The sequence below is a fragment of the Mastacembelus armatus genome, unplaced genomic scaffold (assembly GCF_900324485.2).
Source record: "Mastacembelus armatus unplaced genomic scaffold, fMasArm1.2, whole genome shotgun sequence".
Lineage (NCBI taxonomy): Eukaryota > Metazoa > Chordata > Actinopteri > Synbranchiformes > Mastacembelidae > Mastacembelus > Mastacembelus armatus.
This window is the reverse complement of record NW_022872853.1, coordinates 137793-164715: the sequence shown is the minus strand read 5'-3', so window position 1 is coordinate 164715 and position 26923 is coordinate 137793. Positions and strand designations below refer to the sequence as shown.

Here is a 26923-nt window from a genome sequence, read left to right as displayed (position 1 = left end):
ATAAACTGAAATAATCAAATCCAACAACATTTCGTTGGAAACTAAATGTCAGGAAATTGAATAACATGAATTAGCAAAGAACAAGTTGGATGAAAAGCTTTTTGTACAGACTGTAGTCAGGCTTCAACTTCCTCTCGTCTGTTTGACTTTGCTGCTCTGCGTCTGTCAAGATGGTGCTGACAAACTCAAGTTCACATCCCTGACCTCCAGGTTCAGGGTCGAGTGTGGGCCTCTGCTCAGAGGAAGGCTGGAGGCCCGGGCTGCTCTCTGCAGACTCATAAGGAGCTTAGCGAAGTATTTTAGGAGTTCTGGACTGCAGCCCTCAAGTCCAGGACACAACCAGCGTGCGGCCGCTGCAGGAAGGAGAGTTAGAGTTTAATAAAACAGTACTGTGCATAAAGTGATTCACTGGCACAGTTCCATCTCCACCAGGGAAATGAGAATCATGTTAACACTTGTTCAGCTTACTCCGAGTCTGTTCATCTTGTCATGTAAAAGCAGTTTCTGAGCCCAAACATATAGAAAGACTGATCTTCTGCAGGCAGACAAAAGGTTCTGATCTGTTTTTCCAGTATTCTGACTCTGAACCTATTGCTATCATATTGAAGTCCAGTTAAGAGAGTTCAGAGTCCAAATATTACAAATGCAAACAAGAGACAAGAAAACAATTGTTGAGTGTGGGTTTAAAAATAAACTGTGGAGTTAATGTCACACAAGTAAAAATGAAGCCTCTTCAGCTGCAGCCTCAGGGCCACTCACCCACAGCCCACGCTCTGCTGAGCAGAAAGTACCAGCCGGAACTTACCTGGTCAACCTGACGCCGTCAGACCGCTGCCTCAGCTGCTCCCTCTTCCCTCCGACCTCCCACCATCCTCGGACCGGGTCATGTTGGAGCAAGAAACAAATATTCTGTCTGAGAAAATCAGTTTTGAGACGCTGGATAACCTGGAGTCCTGTGCTTCTAATCTCCTTACAGCTAATCAGGCTTGTAGCGGGCCAGGAACTGCCCCCCCATTCACCAGCTGCACCTCAGTGATTTATTCCAGAGCTGAAGCGGTTTAATTTCCCACCACACAAACTTCATAGATGTTAAAAATCGCCTCTTTAACCTGATATTCACAGATGAAAAATCAACTTAACATTAATAAAACTGTTCTGGAAATACGTTGCTCAAAACAACACGACTGAGCAAAACCCAGCAGTGTTTATTGGACTCAGTCCTGTCAGTGTAAACTCTGCTGTGTCCACAGGGTGGCGCTAGCACACCACAGACTGAGATAAACGCCAAAGAAGCAGTTTTTCTCATGGTCATGGTTTTCTTTAGATTTGGGCTTTATATCATGTCAGTTGATTATTCCATGATTTAAAGTTTAAGTCGTATTTGGTTGGTGTCTGTTCTCTGTTTGACGTAGAAACAGGAAACCCATCAGCACACGTACAGTACACTTCCAAACTTTGTAACTGAGTCATGCAAATATTTGTGCAAAACATACACAGTTTACATTAACTACACCCATGTAAAATTTAGAACATGCTATATAATCCATCCATCATCTAGACCCCCTTAGTCCTAACCAGGGTCACAGGGATCTGCTGGAGCCTATCCCAGCTCTCTTTGGGTGAAAGGCAGGAGTCCACCCTGGACAGGTCCCCAGTCCATCACAGGGCCATATAGAGACAAACAACCTCACACACTCACACTCACTCCTATGGGCAATTTAGAGTCACCAATCAACCTGACATACATGTTTTTGGACTGTGGGAGGAAACCAGAGTACCTGGAGAAAACCCACACAAGCACAGGGAGAACATGCAGACTCCACACAGAAAGGCCCCTGATGGGTTTCAAACCAGGAACCTTCTTGATGTTAGGCAACAGTGCTAACCACTCTACACCATGCTGCCCATGCCATATAATATATAGGAAATATAGAACAACACTACACAATAAAAACACTGTAGTGTATTGAACAACAAAACATCTGTTGCATCATTCACCCGGGGCCTTTCTGTGTGGAGTCTGCATGTTGTCCCTGTGTCTGTGTGGGTTTTCTCCTCCCACAGTCCAAACACATGCAGGTCAGGATTAGGGTCTGAACCCAGGTGGACCCGGGGCCTTTCTGTGTGGAGTCTGCATGTTGTCCCTGTGTCTGTGTGGGTTTTCTCCTCCCACAGTCCAAACACATGCAGGTCAGGATTAGGGTCTGAACCCAGGTGGACCCGGGGCCTTTCTGTGTGGAGTCTGCATGTTGTCCCTGTGTCTGTGTGGGTTTTCTCCTCCCACGGTCCAAACACATGCAGGTCAGGATTAGGGTCTGAACCCAGGTGGACCCGGGGCCTTTCTGTGTGGAGTCTGCATGTTGTCCCTGTGTCTGTGTGGGTTTTCTCCTCCCACGGTCCAAACACATGCAGGTCAGGATTAGGGTCTGAACCCAGGTGGACCCGGGGCCTTTCTGTGTGGAGTCTGCATGTTGTCCCTGTGTCTGTGTGGGTTTTCTCCTCCCACAGTCCAAACACATGCAGGTCAGAGTTAGGGTCTGAACCCAGGTGGACCCGGGGCCTTTCTGTGTGGAGTCTGCATGTTGTCCCTGTGTCTGTGTGGGTTTTCTCCTCCCACAGTCCAAACACATGCAGGTCAGGATTAGGGTCTGAACCCAGGTGGACCCGGGGCCTTTCTGTGTGGAGTCTGCATGTTGTCCCTGTGTCTCTGTGGGTTTTCTCCTCCTACAGTCCAAACACATGCAGGTCAGGATTAGGGTCTGAACCCATGTGGACCCGGGGCCTTTCTGTGTGGAGTCTGCATGTTGTCCCTGTGTCTGTGTGGGTTTTCTCCTCCCACAGTCCAAACACATGCAGGTTCGGTTGGTTGGTGACTCTAAATTGCTTGTAGGTGTGACTGTGAGTGTGTCAGCTCTGTGATTGGCTGCTGATCTGTCCAGGGGGGGCATTCCTCTCACCCACTGCATGTTGGGATTGGCTCCAGACCCCCCACCTGTATCAGAGGTGTAGATGATGGATGATGTACCTGTACCCTGTCTCTAATATTTAATAAAGACAGACTAATCAGGAAACTCGCTCTGTGGTGACGTCATGCATATGACGTCGGAGTGGGATGGGTGCAGTCCCTCACGGCTCCTGTCAATCACACCATGACGTCATGTATCAGGAGCGTTTCCGGTGCAGGAAGGCGGGCCCTCCGTGTTCCTCAGGGAGCGACAGGCAAGTGAGTCACGTCAGCACAGAGCAGCGGTACCCACTTCCGACGCCGGGAAATCACCCTTCAGAATAAAAGTAGTTCTAACAGCAGAAGGTGCTCAAAGACATTTTTAATTGCCTATTTTTTATTTTTATCGTGATTTATTCTATGTTTTATTCTCTTTGTGCCTAGTTTTATCTAACTTAATTGTTTTTGCCTTGCCATTGGTCTGTCCTATGTCTACATAGTGTTGTAAGGATATAACAGCGGTGAGGGAGGTATGTTGAGATAAACTAAGCTGGACATTTTATTTGTACTTTACAGATCATACTATAAACATTATTTTAACTGTTAGTAAGCAGTGAAAAAATCTCCCAGTTTATATATAAATATATATATATACATATAAACATTTTGTTTTGTCTGAGGAAGAGCCCAAAATCTAAAAGAACAAAACTTATTCTTGTGATATAAATTAAGATACAGATATAAATTTTTCTTTATCAGCAAACTGATAATTTTAGAATTGTTTCAGTTTCCAAATCTCAAATGTGAATACTTTTTGATTTTCTATTCTACTAATGAAATAACGTTTTACTGACTAAGTTCACCAATTAATTTGGAAATTTGTAATAAATAAAATTAGTGGTTGTGTAAAAATAACAAATAATCAACTCATGGCTGTTTTAAATTAAATAATAACATGATCAGGCCAGTTATGTTAAATGTCAAAATATGAGTTTGATTCCCAGACAAAACAAGCTAAATTATACTACATTATAAATTATAATTATATATTAAATTATAATATTTAGTTTTGAGTTAAATCACTGCTATTTTAAATGTAATGACAAAATGACCTAAGTTATTTGAAATACAAGCTTCAGTGTGAACGTGCGGTGTTTTATTGTGAAACTCTGTAACAGGAAACGTGATGACGGGCCGCAGCTTTCCGTAGAGGAGCTGATCTGGATTCAGCCATATTCCCAGTGATCGGCCACACCGGCAGCCCGCCTCAAACTACCGAAAAAGCTTCTCTAATCCCCCAACGCGCTCGCTGTCGGTGCTAACGGACATTTTGGTTCCAGTCGAGCCGGTCCCGGGGCTTCCGGACCTGTCACCGCGCTGATACATGGAACAGCGGCGGCCAACCTGAGAGTCGACGGTCTGACCGACGTCCCGATTCCGGAGAGGAAAGTCCAGATTTCCCGGGATTAAAGCTGATGTGGAGCAGGGACGGACCCGGGCCCGCAGGCTGAACGTCTCAGGACACGACGGAGCGACGGTAACCGGCGGAGACACACCGACACCCAGACTGCTCGAAATGTCGGGAATGTTTTCCCGGAGCTAACGAGCTAGCTGCGGTTAGCAGGGCTCGGCACGACTCGGCAGGAAGCGGAGCCTCGGCGGCGGCTTACACTCGAACTGCACGGCGGGGGTTGTCGCAGTGTCAGCGGGAGCGGCGGGGGAACGTCCTGGGTCAGGATGTCGGCTCAGGTCCGTCTGAAGCGTCTGGAGGAGCTGCTGCTGGAGCGGAAGGCGTCGGGCAGCCTGAGCGTGGAGACGCTGCTGGACCTGCTGCTCTGCCTGTACACCGAGTGGTCCAGCTCCCCGCTGAAGAGGGAGAAGCACATCACCGAATTCCTGGAATGGGGTAAGACCCTGGAACAGGCCCCGTACCAGGGCTTAGTCCTTTACACCCATAAACACCATGCAGAAGGTCCCGGGACCCTCAGGGGTTAGTGCGGAGTGCCTGGCGGTTCTCTGGCGATCCAGAGGGTGAGGTGAATTCCAGGGAGGCTCAAGGACCTTTTAGAGGTTCCTGGAATTTGTTTGGGCATCCACGAGGAACCATGAAAGATCTTTTAGGGGTTCCTTGAAAGAGGGGTTCAAAAAAGCACTTGGGGGTATTCGTCCCGAAGAAGGACTTGGTAGTTTCAGTAAGGTTTAGTGATCCATGAAAATCATGAAATAGGATTCAGAGGGTTCCATCAAGGTTTGGGGTGCTTTTGGGCTGTAGGGAAATTCAAGGCTCATGTCATGGAGGTTCAGGGGTCTATGAAGATGTTCTAATAAGGATGTTTTGTGGTGTCAATGTTCCTCAAGAGATTCCAGGGTAGGGTTATGGGTTCTGAATGAGAGAGACTTAGGAAGAATTACATCTAAATGAAAGCTAAACATACAGGGTCTGTAGGATGAGGTGCAGGTGCATGACTTGGTCCATGTGCTGTTCCCAGGATATTTAAAGGTGCTAGCATATCTGTCCACCCTGCAGGTTTGGCCTCTGACCTGAGAACAGGTGAGCCTAACAGTCTGGCAGGAAAGAGCTGTTCATGCTTCTGTTCAATGTTTTTTTTTTTTTTTTTTTTTTTGCCACATTGGTACCAGTAAGATATTTAAAGATGTGATCCGTCACTGTGGGGCACAGAATCCTGCAGTCCTGGTTTTTGTCAGTGTGTTTGCAGTCACACCAGTTTACACTGGACTTTAGGTGTTTTGTTGACTTTGGAGTGTTTCAGCCCATCGACCATGTTTGTTTGCTTGTTCGACTTTGGGTTTGCTGTGTCTCAATGTTCTTTGGAGCCTAATGAGTCTGGATGCTGATCCTGATCACCTCCAGAAGTGTCTGATTGATCAGAGGTCAGTGTGTATTAATGCTGACTCTAAATAGGACACTTCAGGGAGGGTTCTCAGGTTCTGGGAGCTCTTTGAGATGATTGAGGACTTCCACCGTGTCCTGTAAAAGGTCTGAGGGCGGATAGAGGTTTTATGAGTTTGTCAGGAGGAACTGAAACTGGTGTGAACCCAGAAGAAGAAGAAGCTGCTTCTCTGATGTGGTTTCTGATTTGGTTTGCGGTCAAAGCCCCTGCAGCTGCACTAATTGTTCTTTTTTAGGCTGATTTGAATGTTTTCTGTCACATTGTAGGTATTAGATGGGACAACGTGAGGGGGATATCAGCAGAGAACAGAAAATGGTTCTAATAAACCAACAATTAACTTTCTGCAGCTGAGTGGGTGATGTCCGAACCTGTCAGTTTTAAACCGTGCAGCGACTGGTTGTCCTAAAATAAGTTTCAGTCAGAACAAAAATCAGCTGAGCTGCAATTTTCACTTCACACTTTAAACTCAGAACCACTCAGAATCTGGACTCTGGCACACGCACACCGGAGATCCACAGTAGTAAAACCAGACCTGTCCTGACCTGATTAGACAGAGCAGAATTTGGACCCGACTCTGGTCCCTGCTCAACACCGGGTGGAGACCTGGTTCAGTCTGTGGTTGTCTTTAAATCCTTCTGTAGCTCTTGTTCGGCGTCTGTGGAATGAAGACATGATAAAACCTGCACAGGTTTCGGAAGGAAGAACATAAACTTGCAGGGAGGACTGATGTGTACTTGACCTGTGTCCGTCCTGACTTTCGGCAGGGGGGTACCAGTGTCAGCTAACAGCTCAGAGAATCGTCCACTGATCACTTCCTGTATTGATTAGTTTCTAATGAGGAGCAGCTCTAAATCCTGCTCTGTGTTCATGTGTGTGATAAATGAGCCCAGAGCAGATAAATTCATAAATAAAATAGAAACTGAATAAAGAGTTGACGGTCTGCAGGGTCCCCGCAGACTCCCCCAGTACAGAGGAGATAAAAAATGATGTTGGTTTCTGTTTCAGCGCTGCAGAACCACCGACAGTGTCAGCCCAGTTCTGGTCCGAGTCAATCAGTGTGTTCAGCTTCAGTTTCATCAGCCACTGTACAATCTGTAGTCTAATGCTCTTTAACTGCACCATGACTCTTCTGACTGTGTGTGTTTGCTGCCTCCTCAGTGAAGCCGTTCACCACCACAGTGAAGGAGATGCGGCTGCACAGGGATGACTTCGAGATGCTCAAGGTGATAGGACGAGGAGCTTTTGGAGAGGTAAGACTTCGTGGTGACCTCTGACCCCTCCACACTGGATCAAAGGGATTCTTCTGAACTTTGCAAGCAACGTCTACATACTCAGGTTTAATAAAGACCAGTGTTAGTCTGAACTTCAGGCAAACATGAGTTCAGTGAAGGCATCGGGTGAAACGGCAGACTGGTCTTTATCATCTGAGAGGACTCCCATTGCTCTTCACCCCCCCCCCCCCACCATCCTTAGGGGGGGAAACAGGGAAAATCTCAGTAAAAACAGGAAGTGGTGCAGAGCAGCTCAGCTTCCAGGAAAACACAGGAAGTCAAAGGTGAACAGGAAACCGTGATCAGCAGCGTTTTCCTTATTTCACAGTAACGCGTTGGAGTGGAGCTAATCCAGTCTCGGTACTAGTTATCAGGGTTACTACTAGTTATCAGGGTTACTACTAGTTATCAGGGTTAGTATACTAGGTAATGGCTAGTGTGCAAGTTACCAGGGTAAATGTGCCAGTTACCAGGGTTAGTATACCAGGTAATGGGTAGCGTGCAAGTTAGCAGGGGTTAGTGTTCCAGTTAGCAGGGTTAGTGTTCCAGTTATCAGTTATGATACTGGTTATTATATCAAGGTTAATGTCCAGTCATGCCCCTTAGAGAATCATAGTCAGAAACCTGAACCCTGGTCTGGCTCCTGTTGGACTGGTTTCTGTGCAGACTAGTCAAGCTCTGCCACAGCAACATTAGCCTCCATGTTAAATGTCCAGCTGTGTGATGACATCAGCAGCAGCTGCACAATGTAGTGCAGATCAACATCTGTACACATCTGTGTAGTGGGTTTGTGTTAGAATCAGCTGTATGTTACAGACTAATGCAGTTCTGCAGGTTAAATACAGGCTATTTTTTAACAGCTGGTGTTTTTAGTCTATAAAATACTAATATCACTTCCCTCACATCTTTAGGAAATTTTTGAGTCTTGAATTTTTGTCTTTGTTTTTAATTTAGTTCTGTGGTTTTTACTTCTGTTGCATTCACTTCTGCACATCATTCACCATAGAAGAGAACAAAACTAACCTGTCTGCTCACCAACCGGATGTAATTCAAGTAAATAAGAGGGGAAAAACAGACAAACATCAGTATAAATACTACCAACATATAACACCTTTCATTATTAAATATGGTAGGAATTTATTCTGTTTTGTTCTTAATATACTTGAAACATCGTATGAAAACTTGGTGGTTCTTATTACTTGTGAATAGAGAGTCACTGTCATTAATTTTAACCAGTCTGTCTGACTCTTCCAGTGTCAAAGATCAGTAAAAACCTGCCTGTTCAAGTCCATATCAGTGTTGAATTTCCCTGCTGGGTGGACAGACCAGTCTCCTCATCAGAAGCAGTGCTTACTGTAACCACTCCAAAACTTTTCATTTCTGGTTTTGGTAAAAGGAAAAGCAAAAGAAGACCCTGCTTGTTTTTGACACTTCCAGCAGTAGCTGTCACCTCTGTTGTTTAGCTAATGTGTAATGATCCTTATGTGTAACTGTGGACTGAATCTCAGACACAGTTAGTTTTGTTTAACTGGCCAGTCCTTCCTTTTCTGCTGTTTGTCCGTGTCATGTTTAAAGACTGATGATGATATTAGGAATCACTGTTACAGACAGCTGGAGACAGGCAGGTGTTGTGATACAAAGGTCAGTAAATCGATGGAATTGGTAATAACAGACCATGTTATGACCTCTGGTCACATCTGCTGGGTTTTCTACCTGTCTCTCCCAGCTAGGAAATCTTATGCTGGACTGGGTGGATCAGCACAAAACTGCTTGGGTTCTGACTGGTGTGGGTCCTATACTAAAAAATGTATGGTTAGTGTTTGTTGCTCATGTGGTCGGGGCTCCTGCACTGGTACATGTTGACAGATTATATCTGGGACCATGTGGACAATAGGTTCCCACAACTGAAAGATCCGGGTATGAGAGTGTTGGAGAAACACTGAGTGAGTCGGCACGTGTCTATATAAGGAGAGAGAGAGGTCTGTTTGTTCAGCTCTGAACTGATTTGCAATGTGACTTCACACTAAACCTGTGTTACAGTCAGGAACCATCGCCCCTGTAGAAGAACCAGGCGAGGGTCAGATCTGTTTAATATTAGCTTAGCCTAAACTAGGAGGGCTTCGGAAGTGCAGAGGGACAGAACAGGAGATGTGGATCAGCCTTTAATTAAGCCTCCAGATCTGTGAAGCAGAGTTTAGTGATTTGTGATTGTCGTGATATTGTTCAGCTCTGTCTGTTCTGTGATGTGCTGTTGACAGAAACCAAATCAGATAGGACCACATGAACATCTTCACTGTGTGATTTGGTCTTCATAGAGACAGAAATACAGCTGTGTTTACAAGCACAGCTGTATTTCACAGTGGTTTTCTGGGTAATGAAGTTTGTTGGGTGTTACTGGTCTGCGAGCCTTTCCTCGCCATTGTTGTCTGTGTGGACACATTGTCCACATACCAGAGGAAAGGTGTGTCAGAGCCACACCTGCCCGCTGCCTCAGGATATAAACACTTACACACCCTGAGGTGTGTTCCTGTACCTGTCAGGACTCAGCCTGGTCCTCAAAAACACAGAAATACTGAGATCTGCTTCAAGTCCAGATCCACCCTAAGTAAAAGTTCAGGTAAAGTTACAGATACAGGTTTGGGTTCAAGTTAATGTTTAGGGACAGATTCAGGGTATCCAGTAACAGCTAAGGGGTTATTCTGATCTCTGAGGGTGGAGCCCTGTACATGGGTGGATCTCACAGGTATTTCAGATCAAAACAGCCACATGAGAGAGTCTGACTGTGGTCAGGTAAACCAGCTCTGGAGGTGCTTTGTTATCAGCCAACCAGATCTCGAGTGCACATACCTGTTGGAACATCTTCTAACATGTTTTACCTGGAGATGGTGCAGACATAGGATCCAAAATGTTTTCCACTGAATTCTGACAGTAAATGGCCTATAAGTTTATTTGTTTTTATGTAGACAATCAAATTCTTGCTCATACCTGTCACACCAGTTTCCAATCACAGTTCTGCTGTGATTTCTCCAGCTGAAATCACCTGGTAAACCTGGTTCACCAGGACCCAGGTCAGCCATGTAGTTGGGATGTGTATTGTCATGTGTCATTGGTCACCCATGACAGCGTGGAACCTCAGGTGTCTAACAGCAGATTCCTCTGCTTGTTTGCACGTCATTCCCATGAGTTTATTTCCTCTGGGGAACCAAAAGCTGTTAAGTCAGCATCTCACACCTGTAGTTTAAATTGGACTTACTGAAACACTGGAAACAGGATTCAGTAGCTCCTGCATGGAGGGCTGGAAAAGAGATCCAGCTCGACCACCGGCATGAAACATCCAGAGACATTTTAGGCTTGATTTCAGTCTGTTGTTAGTGGTTGAACCTAGGTTTAACCTAAGTTTTGGTCTGGTTCATCCTGTTTTCAGCACTCCCTCTCTGTGTGCAGTGTTAATGTCTCTCGCCCCTCTCTCTTAGGTTGCTGTGGTGAAAATGAAACGCACTGAGAGGGTTTACGCCATGAAGATCCTCAACAAGTGGGAGATGTTAAAGAGAGCTGAGGTGGGCTTCATAGTCATCGTCGTCATGGTCGATCTAAGCCGTGCACTGAAGCTGTGGTTTGTGTGTGTATCAAGTAAACGTGTCCTCTGTACAGACGGCGTGTTTCCGTGAGGAGCGAGACGTACTGGTCAAAGGAGACAGTCAGTGGATCACAACTCTGCACTACGCCTTCCAGGATGACAACTACCTGGTTAGTACTACTACTACTACTGGTCCTACTTGTGCTGTTACTGTTATTACCAATACTGTCACTGGTTTTAGTAATGGTTCAATCTGTGGTTCACTGGTGCTGGTTTTATTAATGGCACAATTGCCCCTGCTGGTCTGGGCCCTGATATTGATAACTGTTACTCATCTTTTATTTTGATTTATTGTACTGCAGTACTTGGTGATGATGGTAGTAATGTGTTGTACTTCAGTACCTGGTCATGGATTATTACGTGGGTGGAGACCTGTTGACTCTGCTCAGTAAGTTTGAGGATCGTCTTCCCGAGGACATGGCCAAGTTCTACGTCGCAGAGATGGTGCTCGCCATCCACTCCATCCACCAGCAGCACTACATCCACAGGTACTGGTTGCACTGGTTAAACTGGTTATACTGATGTGAATATAGTGGCTGCTGTTGAGGTGCTGTCAGACAGGTGTTGTGTCCACCGTCTCTGGTTGCCATGGAAATAGCACTACATAGCTGTAAACTACAAACACAGACTGAGACTTTGTCAGTGAATCATGTGACACATTTCCTCTGCCATGTGTCACAGGAAGCTGTTTCTTCCTGGCAGCAGTGTCCTCTGAGAAATGTAGTTATATCCTGTCCAGCTCGCTCTGCCTCCACCTTCCTTCCTGTGCAGAAAGTGACCTCAGCCATGTTCTTTTCCTGTCAGTCTGCAGCGTTTGTTCTCAGAGCCTTGATAATGCTCAGGTATTCAGTCTAATACAGCCGTATTACTTGTATTGTCAGGGCACTTGGTTTATGTCAGTGAGGATGACTGACTATCAGGTCTCCACTGCCACACAGGTGGAAGTGCAGTGTCCATGTAGATAAAATCAGCTTAGGGAAGGGTTGATTAACAAATGCACTTTTTAGTCCATGTATCCTGCTAACAACCTTGACCACTGAGGTGGAAGCATAAATCTGAAGCATGAGGGTGACCTGACATGACCCTGATCAAAGGTCAAGCTAACATTGACTGTTACAGGTGTGAGTAACTGGATGTTTGTATCTGTTGATGGATTCTGCACAGAGCTGATGGACAATTAGGAATCTGCTTATAATTCGAATATGTTGGTAATTCTTCAATGAATTGGAACTTTTTTTTTCTTTTACAGAGACATTAAACCAGACAACGTCCTGCTAGACGTTAACGGACACATCCGTCTCGCAGACTTCGGATCCTGTCTCCGCATGATGGAGGACGGCACGGTAACACACAGACACTTTGATAGTGAACAGGGTTTAGGTTTTTACACTGGGATCTGTTAACAGATGTGTGGGTCTAGTCTAATTCTTCAGTGACAGATTAAAGGACCCCTCTCTGTTGGTGCAGGTCCAGTCCTCTGTGGCAGTGGGCACTCCAGACTACATCTCCCCAGAGATCCTGCAGGCAATGGAGGACGGGATGGGCCGCTATGGACCGGAGTGTGACTGGTGGTCTCTGGGGGTCTGTATGTATGAGATGCTGTATGGAGAAACACCGTTCTATGCCGAGTCGTTGGTGGAAACCTACGGCAAGATCATGAACCACGAGGTCAGAAACACCAGGACCTGCTCAGTCTCTGTGGATTTAATTAGGATTCAGTTTAAAATCTCACTGGCAGTTTCAGGTCTGAATATTTATTCTGTGAGTTTTGTTCATCCAGTTTTTAAAAAGAGTACTACCTTGGACATAAAGAGGCAGATTTATCTTGTTTTGAACATGTGAAAAGTGAACTGAACATAATTTATTTATCAGACAACAAACCAGAAAACTGCTCTGTCCTCCGGCTTCTGTCCTTTGAAATCAGCTGCATGAAGTGTGTCGCTCCCTGTTTCAGTTCTTCCTCTGCTGCTCTTTCCAGGTTATCTGTTTGTCTCCAGACTCTCGTCCTACTTCCTCTTTTCTAAATCTGAACCAGTCCCTTGGTGGACGGATGTCCTGCTCTGCCTTTCTGTCTCGTTATCCTCCTGCCTGTCGCTCTGCCTGTCTCGCCTCCTTCCTCTGTCCTCATTAGTCCTGCTGAAGGCCTCAGTGCTTTATTTTGGTTTCCAGGAGCGTTTCCAGTTCCCCTCCCATGTGACTGACGTATCTGAAGAGGCCAAGGATCTGATCCAGCGGCTGCTGTGCTCCAGGGAACGCAGGCTTGGTCTAAATGGAATCTTGGACTTCAAGAACCACCCGTTCTTTAGCGGGATTGACTGGGACAACATCCGGACTGCTGAGGCGCCCTACATCCCAGATGTGTCCTCACCCACTGACACTTCCAACTTTGATGTAGATGATGATGTCCTCAAGAACCCGGTGAGGACAGTACTCCAGTACAGGAAAACAAAATACCGATCAAAAGCCATTTAGAAAGTCACATCCTACTAGAGTTCCCATTATAGACTAGTCAGTTTAGCTCCTGCTGAGCTTTGTTTTTAGAACCTAAAATTATACTCATATCATTGTCTGTGCCCTGACCTGTTTTTGGTCCTGCCTCTAGTCTGTCTGATCCTGCCTCTGGGTTTGTCCTGTGTAAAGATGTCCTCCAGTCTGACTGTGTTTTTCTGACAGGACATCAGCCCTCCAATGTCCCACACTGGTTTCACTGGTCAGCACCTTCCCTTCGTCGGCTTCACCTACACCACTGACAGCTGCTTCTCTGACCGTGGCTCTCCCAGCCGCGTGGGGCTCAGCCTTCGTCAGGAGGAGGTTGGGGGAGGAGCAGGAGGGCAGGAGGTGGAGGCGTTTGAGAGAAGGATCCGTCGATTGGAGCAGGAGAAGCAGGAGCTGAACCGTAAACTACAGGGTGAGACTGAGGCAGATGATTTAAATATTTGCACATTCCAGTACTTTTCTTCACAGTAGTCTGACTTCTGACCTTTGTGTTCCTGCAGAGTCAACTCAGGCCCTGCAGGCTCCAGCTCGAGGAGGAACTCTGACCCGAGACAGAGAGATCAAGAAGCTGAACGAGGAGATTGAACGCCTCAAGAAGAAGCTGGCAGGTCGGAGGAGGAGTAATATCAATGCACATCTCAGCAGAAATACTTCAATTAGCAGTAGCAACAGGTGTAATCGTATCACACTTTGTTAAAGTGCAAACAAAAAATTCTGTGGGTGTAGTAACAGTTCAGTTGAGTACTATCAGCAGTGTGCACTGCTACTGGTAGTAGTAGTAGTAATAGTGCAGTTGTGGTAATATAAATTTTAGTAAAAGTAGCAGTACTAGAAAAGTATATTAGTATGAGTACTTTTGGAGTACATTATAACCCCAGTAGTATCACAGCATATGGCAGCAGTGATATCCACAGCAATTTAGCACCAAAAGTATTAGTACAGCCATTACTGTAGAGAACAGTAGATTTAGCAGTTGTAGAAATAAACAGTATTTCCAGTCCTAAATAGACACCTGTTGTAGACTCTGATAGGCTGGAGCACCAGCTGGAGGAGGCGGTCACACTCAGACAGGACTACGAGAGCTCCACTTCCAAACTGAAGACGCTGGAGAAGCAGGTGAAGACCCTGAGACAGGAGAAGGACGACATCCACAAGGTACCTGACATTACTGACACTGTTCACCGGTCTGGGCCCTTAGTGGATCCATATAGTTGTATCAGGTTTTCAGATATAGAAACTTCAAACAGACACACTGAGAAAGATGATGTAGTTTGGGTAGATAAATCAAAAACTTTTATTTTATTGGATGCAGCCGTTACAGCCTGTTCAACCAACTAAATAAAATCTTCTAAAAAGCTTTGCTCCTGCTCTGCTTGAGAACCTGAGAGCATCATCTGTTTCTCAAACTGATCAGATCCTAATTGAACGTTATGTTGAACATTACTGGTACCAGTCATTACACTGGGGCACACAGTCTGCACCTGTTCACTGAAACACGTTCTCCCTGTGTGAGCAGCAGCTCTCAGAGTCTCTGGAGCGTCTGAGGAGTCAGACAAAGGAGCTGAAGGAAGCACACTCTCAGAGGAAGCTGGCCCTGCAGGAGTTCTCAGAGCTGTCGGAGAGGATGGCCGAGCTCCGCTCCTCCAAACAACGTCTGTCCCGTCAGCTCCGCGATAAGGAGGAGGAGATGGACTCCCTCCTCCAGAAACTGGACGCCATTAGACAGGAGATCCGCAAAACTGAGAAGAACCGCAAGGAGGTGAGGATGAGGGATGGAGTGCCATATAGAAGAGGGATGACAACTGTCTAATGTGTTGGAAAGGTCTGAAAAAAGCAGGAAGGTCAACCTCAGCTCATTTGTTTGTTTTATGCTGATAAAGATTAAAAAAGGTTTAGAAATTAAGGTCCAGACTTCTGAGGTCTCAACAAAAACACAAACAGGAGTAAAATAAAAGACAAAATAAGAGATTACATACCACAGGGAGGAGTGTAGACAGGTTTAGTTCTTTTGTTCTCCACCTGAGGGTGATAAACACTATCAGATATTTTAAACCCAACAGAAGGAGCTCAGTTAGTTTATTCAGTGTTGACACCTGATCAGTGTCTGCACTTAAAATCCCCATTTTATTTTATCAGCTGAATATTCAGGGAGCATGTCTCAGATCAGCCTTGAAACCAGTGTTGAATTTATGGTCCGCACCCACACAGCAGGGCGAAAATTGTCCTGTTTCTGCCATATGAGCCCTGCAGGCCTCCATGCCTCCTGTTCTGCTGGACAGGATGATTTCTGTTATTTCACCATGACGTTGTGTCTGTCCGGGGTTTTTAGATAAGAGCCAATCTGCACTCAACGCACAGGCAGGAGGCAGCTTCACAATAAAAGCATTAATTTAAGGACCTGTGTTTCTCAGCTGGAGGCTCAACTGGACGATGCCAGGGCCGAGGCGTCAAAGGAGAGGAAGCTGAGGGAGCACAGTGAGGTTTACTCCAAACAACTGGAGACAGAGCTGCAGAGCCTAAAGGTCAGAGGTCATACAGATGTGTTTGTACTGCTGCGCTAACCCTGAACTAAACTTAATCCTGAATGTTCGGAAATCAGGTTTTTATTTTTACTGCTCGTGAAAATGGTACCAATCCATGTTCCTATTGCTATCACAAAACTGAAACTGGTCCTCCGAAAGACAGATTCACAAACCCACACCCAGCAGGGTCATCATGGTTGTGGTCCTGGTCTCAGTCTCAGCAGGGTCGGGGAGCAGCAGCAGGAGGGTCAGAGTCCCAGCAGGAGCTGTCTCGTCTGAAAGCGGAGCTTGATAAAAAGGTCCTGTTCTACGAGGAGGAGCTGCTGAGGAGAGACTCCGCCCACTCCTCCGAGATCAAAAACCTCCGCAAAGACTTGCATGAGTCTGAGGGGGCACAGCTCGCTGTCAACAAGGAACTGCTGCAGCTCAGAGACAAGCTGGACAAGGCCAAGAGAGACAGGTGAGTCCTGAGCCACATTTGTAAAGAGGCACGTGATAGTCCTGATCCAGGTCAGCAAGAGGGGCAGGTCAGTCCTGAACCAGGTTTCTGTATGTCCCTCTGTAGACAAACAGAGATGGACGAGGCCATTACAGCTCTGAAGGAGAAATATGAAAGAGAGAAAAACCTGCTGACAGAAGAAAATCGCAAACTGACGTCTGAGACAGACAAGGTGACGCAGTAACACCTGTACTGCAGTAACATTAATACTACAGTGGTGCTTCTACTACAGGGCTCCTGTTGTAGTACTGCTACTGTGTCTGTACTGGTTTGGGTACTAAGAGTTGTATTCCTGTCCTGCCAGCTGTGTTCATTTGTGGATAAGTTGACGGCTCAGAATCGGCAACTGGAGGACAATGTCCAGGATTTGTCGTCTAAGAAGGAGAGTGTGGCTCACTGGGAGGCTCAGATTGCAGAGATTATCCAGTGGTGAGTTGGACTGAACCAGTGGCTCTTTGGTCCAGGTTTGTGGTCCAGGTCTGTGTCTAATGTGTCTGTTGTATTCAGGGTGAGCGATGAGAAGGATGCTCGAGGCTACCTTCAGGCTCTGGCCACCAAGATGACAGAGGAGCTGGAAACACTGCGCAGCTCCAGCCTGGGAACCAGACCTCTGGTAACACAAACACTACAACACTCACACATCCACACAGAACCAGTATAGAACCAGAATCCTGATTTCTGGAGAAGAGAGAGTAACAGAAAAGTTACAAAAAAGCCAGAAAAGTTCTGGAAAATATTGAGTTGTCCTGGAAAAAGTGTTCAGTTTGCTTTGTGAAGTCACATGACCCACAAACTAGTCAGTGTCCTGGATTTTGAACCAGCTCACCATTTCTGTTACCTGATTTGTCCTTACTGTGATAATGCAACAACTGCAAGGCCTTTGTTGTGAAAGAGGTAGAGGAAGTATACCAGGTACTCAGGTACACACTGGCTCCCTTCCTGTCTGACAGTTTCCAGTTTTTGTGTATTGTTCCACCTGTTCAGGTGTGTCACTAACAAGACTTTCTGCTCATTTGTCTGCTTCACATGCAGAAAGTCTTGTCTGTTGTTCTGTCTGTACTTCACTGTTTCTCTGTTCTGTTTTGTTCTGTCTCATCTGTCTGTACTTCAGTCTGTTCTCTTCTGTCTGGGTGACCTTTGTGTTGATTTTAACTTGTCATCTCAGCCGGAGTCAGAAGTGGCCACACCCCCTAGGAAGCCCTGGCCTCCAATTGGTGGAGACAGGAGGGTGAGTGATGTCAGTCATGCTTCAAGCCAATCAGGATTCATTCATGGGCATGGTTTAATAAGCTTGCATGGCCTAACCATATTGGCTTGAATATATCTGCCACTTAAAATTAGCCTTCAGTTAATTACAGGGTCCTCGAGAGGGCTCCAGTGGTGCCCTTGGACCGTTTATGGTAGTTTCTCTGTGTGTGGCAGGGCTGTGGGGTCTGAGTGAGGTCCAGAACCAACAAGGGGTCCAGTAAACTTTGAAAGAGGTGTTCTTGACCCTGCATTAGTGGTTTTTGTTCGTGCACTCGGATGGTAACTCAGACGAAGGGGTCCAGGTGTCTTGAGGTGGTTCAGGTTATCCCCAGTAGACCTTGAGGAAGTCTAGGATCAGGCCCTATAGTCAAGGGAGGAAGCATGGCATGATGTCATATGATGATGTCCTATCACCCAGCAGCACAGACATCATTCATCAGGAATAGGTGGTCACATGGCTTTGTTTGGGCAGCGCCATTTGTTATTGTCACTACAGAGATGTGTAAATCAGTGTTGTTGCTATGGTAACACTGTGTGGTCGGGGCCAACCCCTGTTTAAAACGGTTAAATACTCTGCACTAATAACGCTGACTGTCCCTCCTCTGTCCTCCCCCCATCAGGACCCCCTTTGGAAGGTGCGTCGCAGTCAGAAATTGGACATGTCGGCTCGACTCGAGCTCCAGTCGGCTCTGGACGCTGAGATCAGAGCCAAGCAGCTGGTTCAGGATGAGCTGCGCAAAGTCAAAGCTGCCAACATCAGCCTGGAGAGGTCAGAGGTCCCACTGACAGGCCAATTATTGATTACTGATGGATTCATTGCACTTTTATTATAAATTAGATAATTTAGAAGAAAATATTTCACAAATGTTGTTTGTAACTTGCTGTTGTTGAAGTTTTCATGCTTTTGTTGTTGATTTTCTACAGTTTTTTGGTATTTTTTTACTAAACTAAAACACCATCTGCAGCTGAATCGAATATGTATCTGCAGCTCTAATCAGAACCAAAACATAGAGTTTATATTCTGTAATTTAGATTTGTCCTGCAAACTGCCTTTCAGCTTCAGCTGTCGGACACGTCTGATCTTTGTAGTAAATAATTCCAACTGAATTTCTCTGAGGTCAGCCTCTCCCTCACCTGTCTCACCTGTGTGCCTGCAGTAAACTGAAGGAATCGGAGGAGAGGAACAGGGAGATGGGGGAGCAGGTGGAGAGTCTGAAGAAGGAGATGGAGGAGAGTCGCTCCCACTCTGATAAAGGCAAGACTTCCTGGAGTCGCTCAGGTTTCATATAGCTTGCTGTGTGTTCACATCTGCACAGGAGGCGTTAGACTGTGCTGGGAGTCAGGAGTGACCTGGATGCAGTTACATTTCCTTCAGCCGAGCAAAGACAGGTTTTTCTTAATGACTGTCAGTCTGGGCTGTAAACACAAGTCTGTGTTGTGGCTCAAGCGTGAGGGTGTTGTTGCATCAAGTGAAAAACTCAGATCACAACACAACAAATATTTCGACAGTGTCGGCAGAAAGAGGGAAGGGCAGCTTGGCGTGCAGCTGCATGTTGAACATAAACATGTAAGATGTCTCAATAATAGAAGCTGAAGTTAGCCCTGGGGGTCAGCTGAAGCTTTGCTTGAGACTTATGTAAACCTTGTAATTAATTTTTGCACAGAACTGGGGCTGTGTATTTGTATTTGACTGGGTTCTACTTGACAAAATCCAAACCTGTCCTAGTCGAGGCAGAAGGCTCATGAATCTGTCCTGCCTAGTAACTTAGTGATAAAGAGTATTTGCATCCAGTCACTATTGGCTGAAGCTAAGCTGACATATTGTCCATCAAAAGAAAAATGCTTCAGGTCAGAACAGTGACATGTCACATACTTTGCCTGTTCTCTCTCTGCAGGGTTGAAGCTTCCAGACTTCCAGGACTCCATCTTTGAATATTTCAACACCTCCCCTCTGGCTCCGGACCTCACCTTCAGAGTGAGTCACATGTCGCTCTGTGTCTATGTGGGTCTGATGATGTGGGTCTAAAAAGTTTTTAAACTGATCACAGCCATCATCCAGACTAACACACTGAAGCTGAATTTGCTGTAGACGTTAATATCTTAGCCAAAAGGACCAGGAAACACCCCTTTGAGGTTAAACCATGTCTCCTGATGACCCTTTATGACACAGGGCTGTTTTTATGTTGACACAGTTTCATTTGAAGTCTTTCTGATCTGTAAAAGGCATTCTTATAATGCACACATGAAAAAAAAAAAAAAGTCTCACCGTTCAACCAATCACAGTTACGAACCAGCAGGTCACATGATGATGATGTCACTTAGGTATGTCTGAAATTGTCTTTCTCTGTGATGTTGAGGCGTCAGTTTGCTCCACCTCATCACACACGAGTCACAGCTGCTAGCTCTGTGCTAATGGCATTTAGTCATAGTGAGACACCAGGGTGCACCTGTGGAGTGTGGTGACCTTTTGACCTGTAAACTTTAACCACAACTGATTTGATTGTCTCTCAGGAACATCACATGACAACCAATCATCAGCTCAGGATCATGTGGGGTGGGGAGGCAGCATATCTTCCGTCTGCTTTTTACATGAAGACATTTCCCGTGGACTTCGTGCTCCAGTATCACAGTTTTAACACATTCTGTATTTTTACATTGATAATCACCGACTTCTGTCCTGTATCAGAAGTACTGCATTACTAGTACTACAGTAGTATTTACCTCAGTGGTAAGTGAAGTTAGCTCTAGCAATAGCGAATGCAGCCTTCACTTCATGTTTTTCAGACGTAGGCAGAACTAAAGTTTACGTAGTTTCCCTTCAGTTAGAGGAATCATACGGCTCTCACCTGGAAATAACATTTTAGATGTAAAACAGTTCATTAAAAAAAATTACACTAAGCTATAAACTACTGCTGACCAATAAATCGCATTTTCATCATCCTCACGTTATGAACACACACACACACGACTGCCTGAAACACAAAATATCCTCATCCATCAGAGTTACGAGCCATGTGTTCAACTTATCAGCAGAGTACGACAGAGTGCGGCCATTTACTGACCTGAGCAGCTGCAGTCTGTTGCTGATATAATACTGAGTATTCTGAATAGTGAAGCTCCCATGTCACAATACCTGGATATTTTCTAACATGGCGTGAACGGGACACGATGCAGGTTCTCATCATCCTGATGAACCAGATGAATGTGATGAAAACAGTCAACATCCTGATTTATCTGATGTTTCTGTTTCTTCTCCTCTTGCACAACAACAGGTGTTTGGGGATTTTTCACAATTTTTCTCTTACCTGCAGACCCCAGACATTGACTCCCCCCCCCAAAAATTAGAGACGACACTCCCATCACCTTCCACCACCTCTGAGCAGGAGGTCAGTGTCACACAGATTGTTTGTAATCTGTTATATACGTTTGTTTACCTGACCCAGTCCTGTCCTCTTTTCTTCAACAGGAAGTTGCAGCAGCATCAGTTTCTGTGAGCCCCTCCCCCACTTACCATAGCTCAGGACTAAGCACGCCAAAGGTATGCCAGGGGTTTCCCAGGTGTGACATTACCTGCGGGGGCAAAATAATAGTCATGTTTAATCATTTTAATCTTGATTTTTCTGCTGGTAATTCATCAGTGAACATCTCAGAATTTTTAGCTGAGTGTTAACATTTCATAATAAACTTGATTTTTAGCCCAAAGCTCACCAGCTGAGCATCAAGAACTTCTCCAGCCCGACTCAGTGTACTCACTGCACCTCGCTGATGGTGGGACTCATCAGACAGGGATACGCCTGTGAAGGTACAACACACTGAACTCACCAACACACACCCAACCTCACCCCAAGCGCGGCCACATGCCCCAAACTCGCCGTGAACACAGCAGAGCTCACCGATGTGTTCACACCCTTAGATGTTTCTGCTGTATGTTATGATGGGTGGTAGCAGAGCACAGAGTCACATCTGAGCTGCGGATGACAGCCTGACACTAATTCATTGGTTCGCATTGGGACTGGGTTCATAAGTTTAATACCATACGTTCTTGGTCATGGAGGCTGTTTTGTTTGACTCTGCACTGAACTGTATATGGTTGAAATGACAATAAAAGCCACTTGACTTGACAATAGACACTGGAAAGTGGAAAACCAGCTTCGGGGTTCAGGGGGTTTTGGCCCAAAAAGACAGTTCCTCCCCGGTCTAAGTGTCTATGTCTTTCTGCAGTGTGCTCCTTCATCTGCCATGTTTCCTGTAAAGACCACGCCCCCTTGGTCTGTCCAATCCCAGCAGAGCAGGCCAAGAGGCCACAGGGCATCGATGTGCAGAGAGGCATCGGCACTGCCTACAAGGGCTATATCAGGGTAAGACCGTCGAGGGTGTCCTGACGCAGCAGTGACTCAGTTCAGTAGTTCCACAGTACTCACAAGTGTCTTTGTCAGATCCCCAAGCCCAGTGGGGTGAAGAAGGGCTGGCAGCGAGCGTTCGCCGTGGTCTCCGACTGTAAACTGTTTCTCTATGACGTTCCAGAGGGAAAGTCCACCCAGCCTGGGGTGGCAGCCAGTCTGGTCCTGGACCTCAGGTAACCTGCTCACCTATCTGGAACAGTCAGGTAGATTTGAGGTGTGGAAGGTATAGTTAGCCTTGAGAAGATGTGGATAGGTTGAAGGTTGTTTATGTAGCCTTGAAAAGCTTCAGGTAGTTTCAGTAGGGGTCATGTGGTTTAGTAAAGGTTTGGGTAGTCCTATGAAGTAGCCCTGAATGTTTGGGTCTTTTCAGTTTAAGGTTTTTCTTATGTAGTCAAACAGCCTTGAATATTTCACTATTTTGGTGTCTTTTCTGTTTCAGAGACGAGGAGTTTTCTGTCAGTTCTGTCTTGTCATCAGATGTGATCCACGCCACCAGGAAGGACATCCCCTGTATATTCAGGGTAGGAAACCCGCTCTCTCTGATCCTGGTTGATCTTTGACCGCAGGGTGAATTTTGTATGTTGTTTTTGTTTTCATGATCAGGTGACGTCATCACAGCTGAGTTCACAGCTTTCCTCTGTGTCCCTGCTGGTCCTGGCTGAGAGTGAAGCGGAGAAGAAGAGGTGGGTTCTGATCCTGGAGGGTCTGCAGAGCATCCTGACCAAGAATCTGCTGAAGAGCCAGCAGGTGCACGTTCTTCATGAAGCCTATGACGCTTCGCTGCCTATCATCAAGACCTCTCTGTCTGCTGCAGTGCTTGGTAGGTGACTACTACCAGCCAAGAACTACTGACAGTGAAGTAGACCAGAGTTCGGTTTCACACCTGAAGATTCTCTCGTTTATAAAAGTGCAGGCTGTCAAGGGTTAGGTTAGGGTTGAGACTTTTGTGTTGAATGTTTTGCACAGGCTGAAAGGGGTATTTTAGGAATTTAGGAAAGGTTTTTCAGGGATTGTCTATTTTCAATATTTATCAGGTTTTCGGGGTTCTGAAGATGGATTTGTGACAGCTTAAATATTTTATCTTTCACTGAGCTGTTTTTAGGTGCTGGTTACTCAGATGGATCTTTATTTGTGTGTAAAGCTCTCCTGTGATGTCCTCTCTGCAGATCGGGAGAGGATCGTTCTGGGCACAGAAGATGGACTGTATGTGGTCGAGGTCACCAGAGACGGTGAGAGATCAGATACAGTAAAATCATGTTGGCACGGCAGCAGATAAAGTGTTTGATATTGTATCATGATATTTTCCTCAACAGGCTCACTGAGTTAAAACAGCATCTGTTTTTAGAAATATCATGACTTTCTGTGTGTAGTATAAATCTCATCTGTCTGTATCTCCAGTGATCCTGCGAGCGGTCGATAGTAAGAAGGTTTATCAGATCGATTTGATCCCAAAGGAGAAGATTATTGCTCTGCTTTGTGGTCGGAATCGCCACGTTCACCTTCACCCCTGGGGGGTCCTAGAGGGTGCAGAGCCTGCCTTTGATATCAAACTGGCAGACACCAAAGGCTGCCAGGCACTGGCAACAGGGGTACTTCGACCTGGAGGCCCAGCCTGCCTGCTGGCTGCTGTCAAACGCCAGGTCAGAACCTGCACAGTCCAACAGGACAACCACTGCTGTGTTGCTGATCCTCTCCTGATGGTTCTGTTTGTTCCCTTCAGGTTCTGTGCTATGAGATCACCCGATTGAAGCCCCACCATAAGAGGCTGTGGGAGGTCCAGGCGCCAGGTATAGTCCAGTGGTTAGGTATGGTGAAGGAGCGGCTCTGTGTCGGCTATCCTTCGGGTTTTGCTCTGCTGGCCCTGCAGGGGGAGTCTTCCCCCGTCAGCCTCGTGAGCCCAGCGGACCCGTCGCTGGCCTTCCTGGCACAGCAACCACTGGACGCCCTGCATGCCCTGGAGGTCGGATCCAGTGAGCTGCTGCTCTGCTTTAGCGAGCTCGGCATCTACGTAAACGGACAGGGTCGCCGGTCCCGAACCCAGGAGCTGATGTGGCCCTCATCACCACTTGCATGCAGTACGTTATTCATAGTAGAACTGGTCTCTTGTGTTCTCTGTGTACAGATGTAAAACCTGTCCTCTTGTCGTCAGGCTCTAATGCGTCCCACCTGACAGTCTACAGTGAATATGGAGTCGATGTCTTTGACATTCACACTACGGAGTGGGTCCAGACCATCTCCCTCCGAAAGGTAACCAATCACAGCACAGCACAGCCTGAAACCAGCCAGTCACGGTGTAGGTTGAGCTGAAAACCAGGTTCTGTCTCTGTCACCAGATTAGACCTCTGAATATTGAAGGGACGTTAAACCTGCTGAGTTCAGAACCACCACGTCTGATTTACTTCAGCAACACCTCATCAGGTAACATGTTACCCAAACCCACAAAAACATCTGGACATTACTACACTGCTACACCTCTGAACCTGTCTCCCACCTGTCTGTCCTCAGAGGGAGACCTCACCATCCCGGAGACGTCAGAGCACAGCAGGAAGTTGATGATGCGAACTCGCAGCAAGAGGAAGTTCCTCTTCAAGGTTCCTGAGGAGGAGCGACTTCAGCAGAGGAGGTGAATCAGCAAAACAAAATCAAACCAGTGACTCAGCAAAAAGCAATAAAAGTGATATATATGAGTTGTGTTTACTCATGTCATGTGACGTATTCTCTGGTTGCCAGGGAAATGCGGCGGGACCCGGAGCTGAGGTCTAGGATGATTTCTAACCCAACAAACTTTAACCACGTGGCCCACATGGGTCCAGGAGATGGGATGCAGGTTCTGATGGACCTCCCTCTGGTAACTGCTCCTCTCTGTCACTTCCTGGCAGCATGCCCTCCTCCCCTGCCTGCCCCCCTCCCTCCCCCATCTGACAACTCTGTTCATCACACTGACTCCCCCTTTCTTTTCTTCTCCTCCCCCATTTGACCTTTCTCCCTGCCCCAATTGTTCAGATTGGTGATGTCACCTCCCTTTCCCCCTCCCCATCTCCTTCCCCCTCCTCTTCCTCCTCCCGTCACACCCTCATCTCGCCCCCCTCCAACTTTGAACACGTCTATCACATGACTTCGGTGTCGGCTGGCGCCTTCTTGCAGAAAGATGCCTCCTCTTCTTCCTCCCAGCAGAGTCTCCTGCAGCCTTCCTCCTCCTCCTCCTCTCCTTCCACCTCCTCTATGGGAAGGGTAGGCCAGCTTCTCTCTATGTCCTTAACCCCATTTCCCTCTCGCTCATCTCCCAGCTGGTTTGCATTGGTCAGCTTCTTTATGGGTCCAGGTGTGGTCCAGGTGTGAAGGTCAAACAGTTGCAGATGCCAGGTCAGAGAAATCATCATAATTTAAAAACTCGGAAGTTGGTGTGAAGCCTGGTAACAAAGCAAGAACTGGAAATTTCCAGCACCCACATGTGACATGAATGCAGCATTAGTCAGCAGCAGCCATGTTGCATTTGGTAAGAAGAGGAAGTGGCGAGCGAGCACGTGGCGTGTGAGGGAAATCACTGATTTCTCAGATTGTTGATTAGTTGTTTGATGTAAAATCAGTGTGAATGTTAAATGTATACAATTGCCATTTTTGTCTGCCAGTCCTCACAAAATGACATGTTTGTAGAATTTATTTTAAAGTCTATTACAGATCAAAAACTGAAACCCACCTGGACTACTCTGGGCCTGTAATTTGTAAAACTCTGCTTTCTCTGGAACTACATATCCCATGAGTCCAGGCTGCTGAAAACCTCCTAAATAGGATAGTTCTGTTAAAATACACCTCAGTGCTGCAGTAGATCCGAAACTAAGTTAAATGTGAGACTTTCACTTAGAGTGAGCAGGACTTCACTGCGGCCACAGGGGGGCGCTAACCTCAGACAGGTCCTCCACACTGTGATTCACTCTCCCTCTATCATGTGTTTGTGTGGGTGGGGCATGTGAAAACCAACTTCCTGCCTGTGTTTAAAACACGTGTGTGTCTGTGTGTGTCTGTGTGTGTTCTCAGAGCGTCATGCCTTCCTCTCAGGATGACTCATTTAGAGACAAGTCTCGCCCCCTGTCCACTATCTCCCGGCAACAGAGAGCTAAGACACACATCACCCGCACAGCTTCAGGTAAATACACTTGCACACTCATGTCACCTTTGCAGTTGTGATGTCATCTATAATCTTTTTCTGTTGGCTCAGATTTTGGAGGTGGAGCCTCAACTCGCAGCATCTCTGAACCGGACCAGGACTTAGACCGTGAGGTAACGCACACATTTAAAACTGTGTACTGTCCCTTTAAAGGAGTGGTACTGATCATGTTAGTGTATTTGTAATTAATATCCATTTAATATAAACATGAATGATCAGTTTTAGAAATGAAGGAGAACCTTCAGAGACCACCCCCACCCACAACCAGGACTGGGGTTATAACCATCTCTCAAATATTTGGACCTGTTCTTGCTGGGAAACAGCCCAGAACCAAAAACCTGGATCAGGTTTTACTTTGGTCTGGATGAAATGGACTACAGCTCACAGTAAACCTCTCTCTCTTCTCCCCCCCACCCCAATGTGCTGTCAATGTCTCTCACCCAGCCGGACTCAGACTCCACCAAACACTCGACCCCCTCCAACAGCTCCAATCCCAGCAGCCCCCCCAGCCCTAACTCCCCTCACCGCAGCCAGCTCACTCTGGATGGCCTGGACTCTGAGCCCTGAGACCCCACCTCCTGGATACCTGAGGGAGCAGGACTGGATGAAGCAAGCGGGCCGCTGACTGAGTGTTTAGATTTTACATTGAGGATTTTATTGTGGCAGGGCAAGTTTAAGCTTCCTGCTGCTTTTATTTTGTTGGATTTACCTGCTGGGAAGCCCCACCCTTTGGTTTTAACCCAGCTCCTTGCTGACAGCTGCTGTGTGCTTGACCTTTAACCTTTATTCTGATGGGTTCTGTGGCACCGATCACTTCCTCTTCTTC

General features: G+C 46.5%; 1 protein-coding gene across 4 annotated transcripts; it reads left to right on the top strand.

The window, feature by feature from the left end:
• The first annotated feature begins 4142 nt into the window (after positions 1 to 4142).
• On the top strand, positions 4143 to 26923 carry cdc42bpb (CDC42 binding protein kinase beta (DMPK-like)). Of its 4 annotated transcripts, XM_026308183.1 has the most exons (39): positions 4143 to 4850; positions 7015 to 7106; positions 10601 to 10684; positions 10779 to 10874; positions 11104 to 11252; positions 12014 to 12107; positions 12232 to 12432; positions 12934 to 13182; positions 13438 to 13672; positions 13761 to 13868; positions 14282 to 14415; positions 14777 to 15019; positions 15672 to 15782; positions 15998 to 16242; positions 16348 to 16453; positions 16586 to 16710; positions 16789 to 16894; positions 17447 to 17509; positions 18150 to 18298; positions 18687 to 18784; positions 19425 to 19504; positions 20841 to 20915; positions 20996 to 21067; positions 21226 to 21331; positions 21751 to 21887; positions 21966 to 22105; positions 22372 to 22453; positions 22536 to 22752; positions 23099 to 23161; positions 23331 to 23572; positions 23653 to 24007; positions 24082 to 24179; positions 24266 to 24350; positions 24438 to 24555; positions 24663 to 24780; positions 24936 to 25163; positions 25968 to 26076; positions 26149 to 26210; positions 26542 to 26923. In XM_026308183.1, the coding sequence occupies exons 1-39, from the start codon at positions 4682 to 4684 to the stop codon at positions 26662 to 26664; spliced, it is 5367 nt and encodes a 1788-aa protein (XP_026163968.1). In that variant the 5' UTR covers positions 4143 to 4681; the 3' UTR covers positions 26665 to 26923. The 4 variants fall into 4 exon arrangements, with proteins under 4 accessions (XP_026163968.1, XP_026163969.1, XP_026163970.1 ...); XM_026308184.1 differs by lacking the exon at positions 17447 to 17509; XM_026308185.1 differs by lacking the exon at positions 24936 to 25163.

What these genes read in the sequence shown, in the direction of transcription:
- cdc42bpb (XM_026308183.1), top strand. Translation starts at nt 4,682, where the DNA reads ATGTCGGCTCAGGTCCGTCTGAAGCGTCTGGAGGAGCTGCTGCTGGAG. An exon ending in GACAAGGCCAAGAGAGACAG is followed by an intron (nt 16,243 to 16,347) that starts GTGAGTCCTGAG and finishes GTCCCTCTGTAG; the next exon opens with ACAAACAGAGATGGACGAGG. An exon ending in ACATCCCCTGTATATTCAGG is followed by an intron (nt 22,454 to 22,535) that starts GTAGGAAACCCG and finishes TTTCATGATCAG; the next exon opens with GTGACGTCATCACAGCTGAG.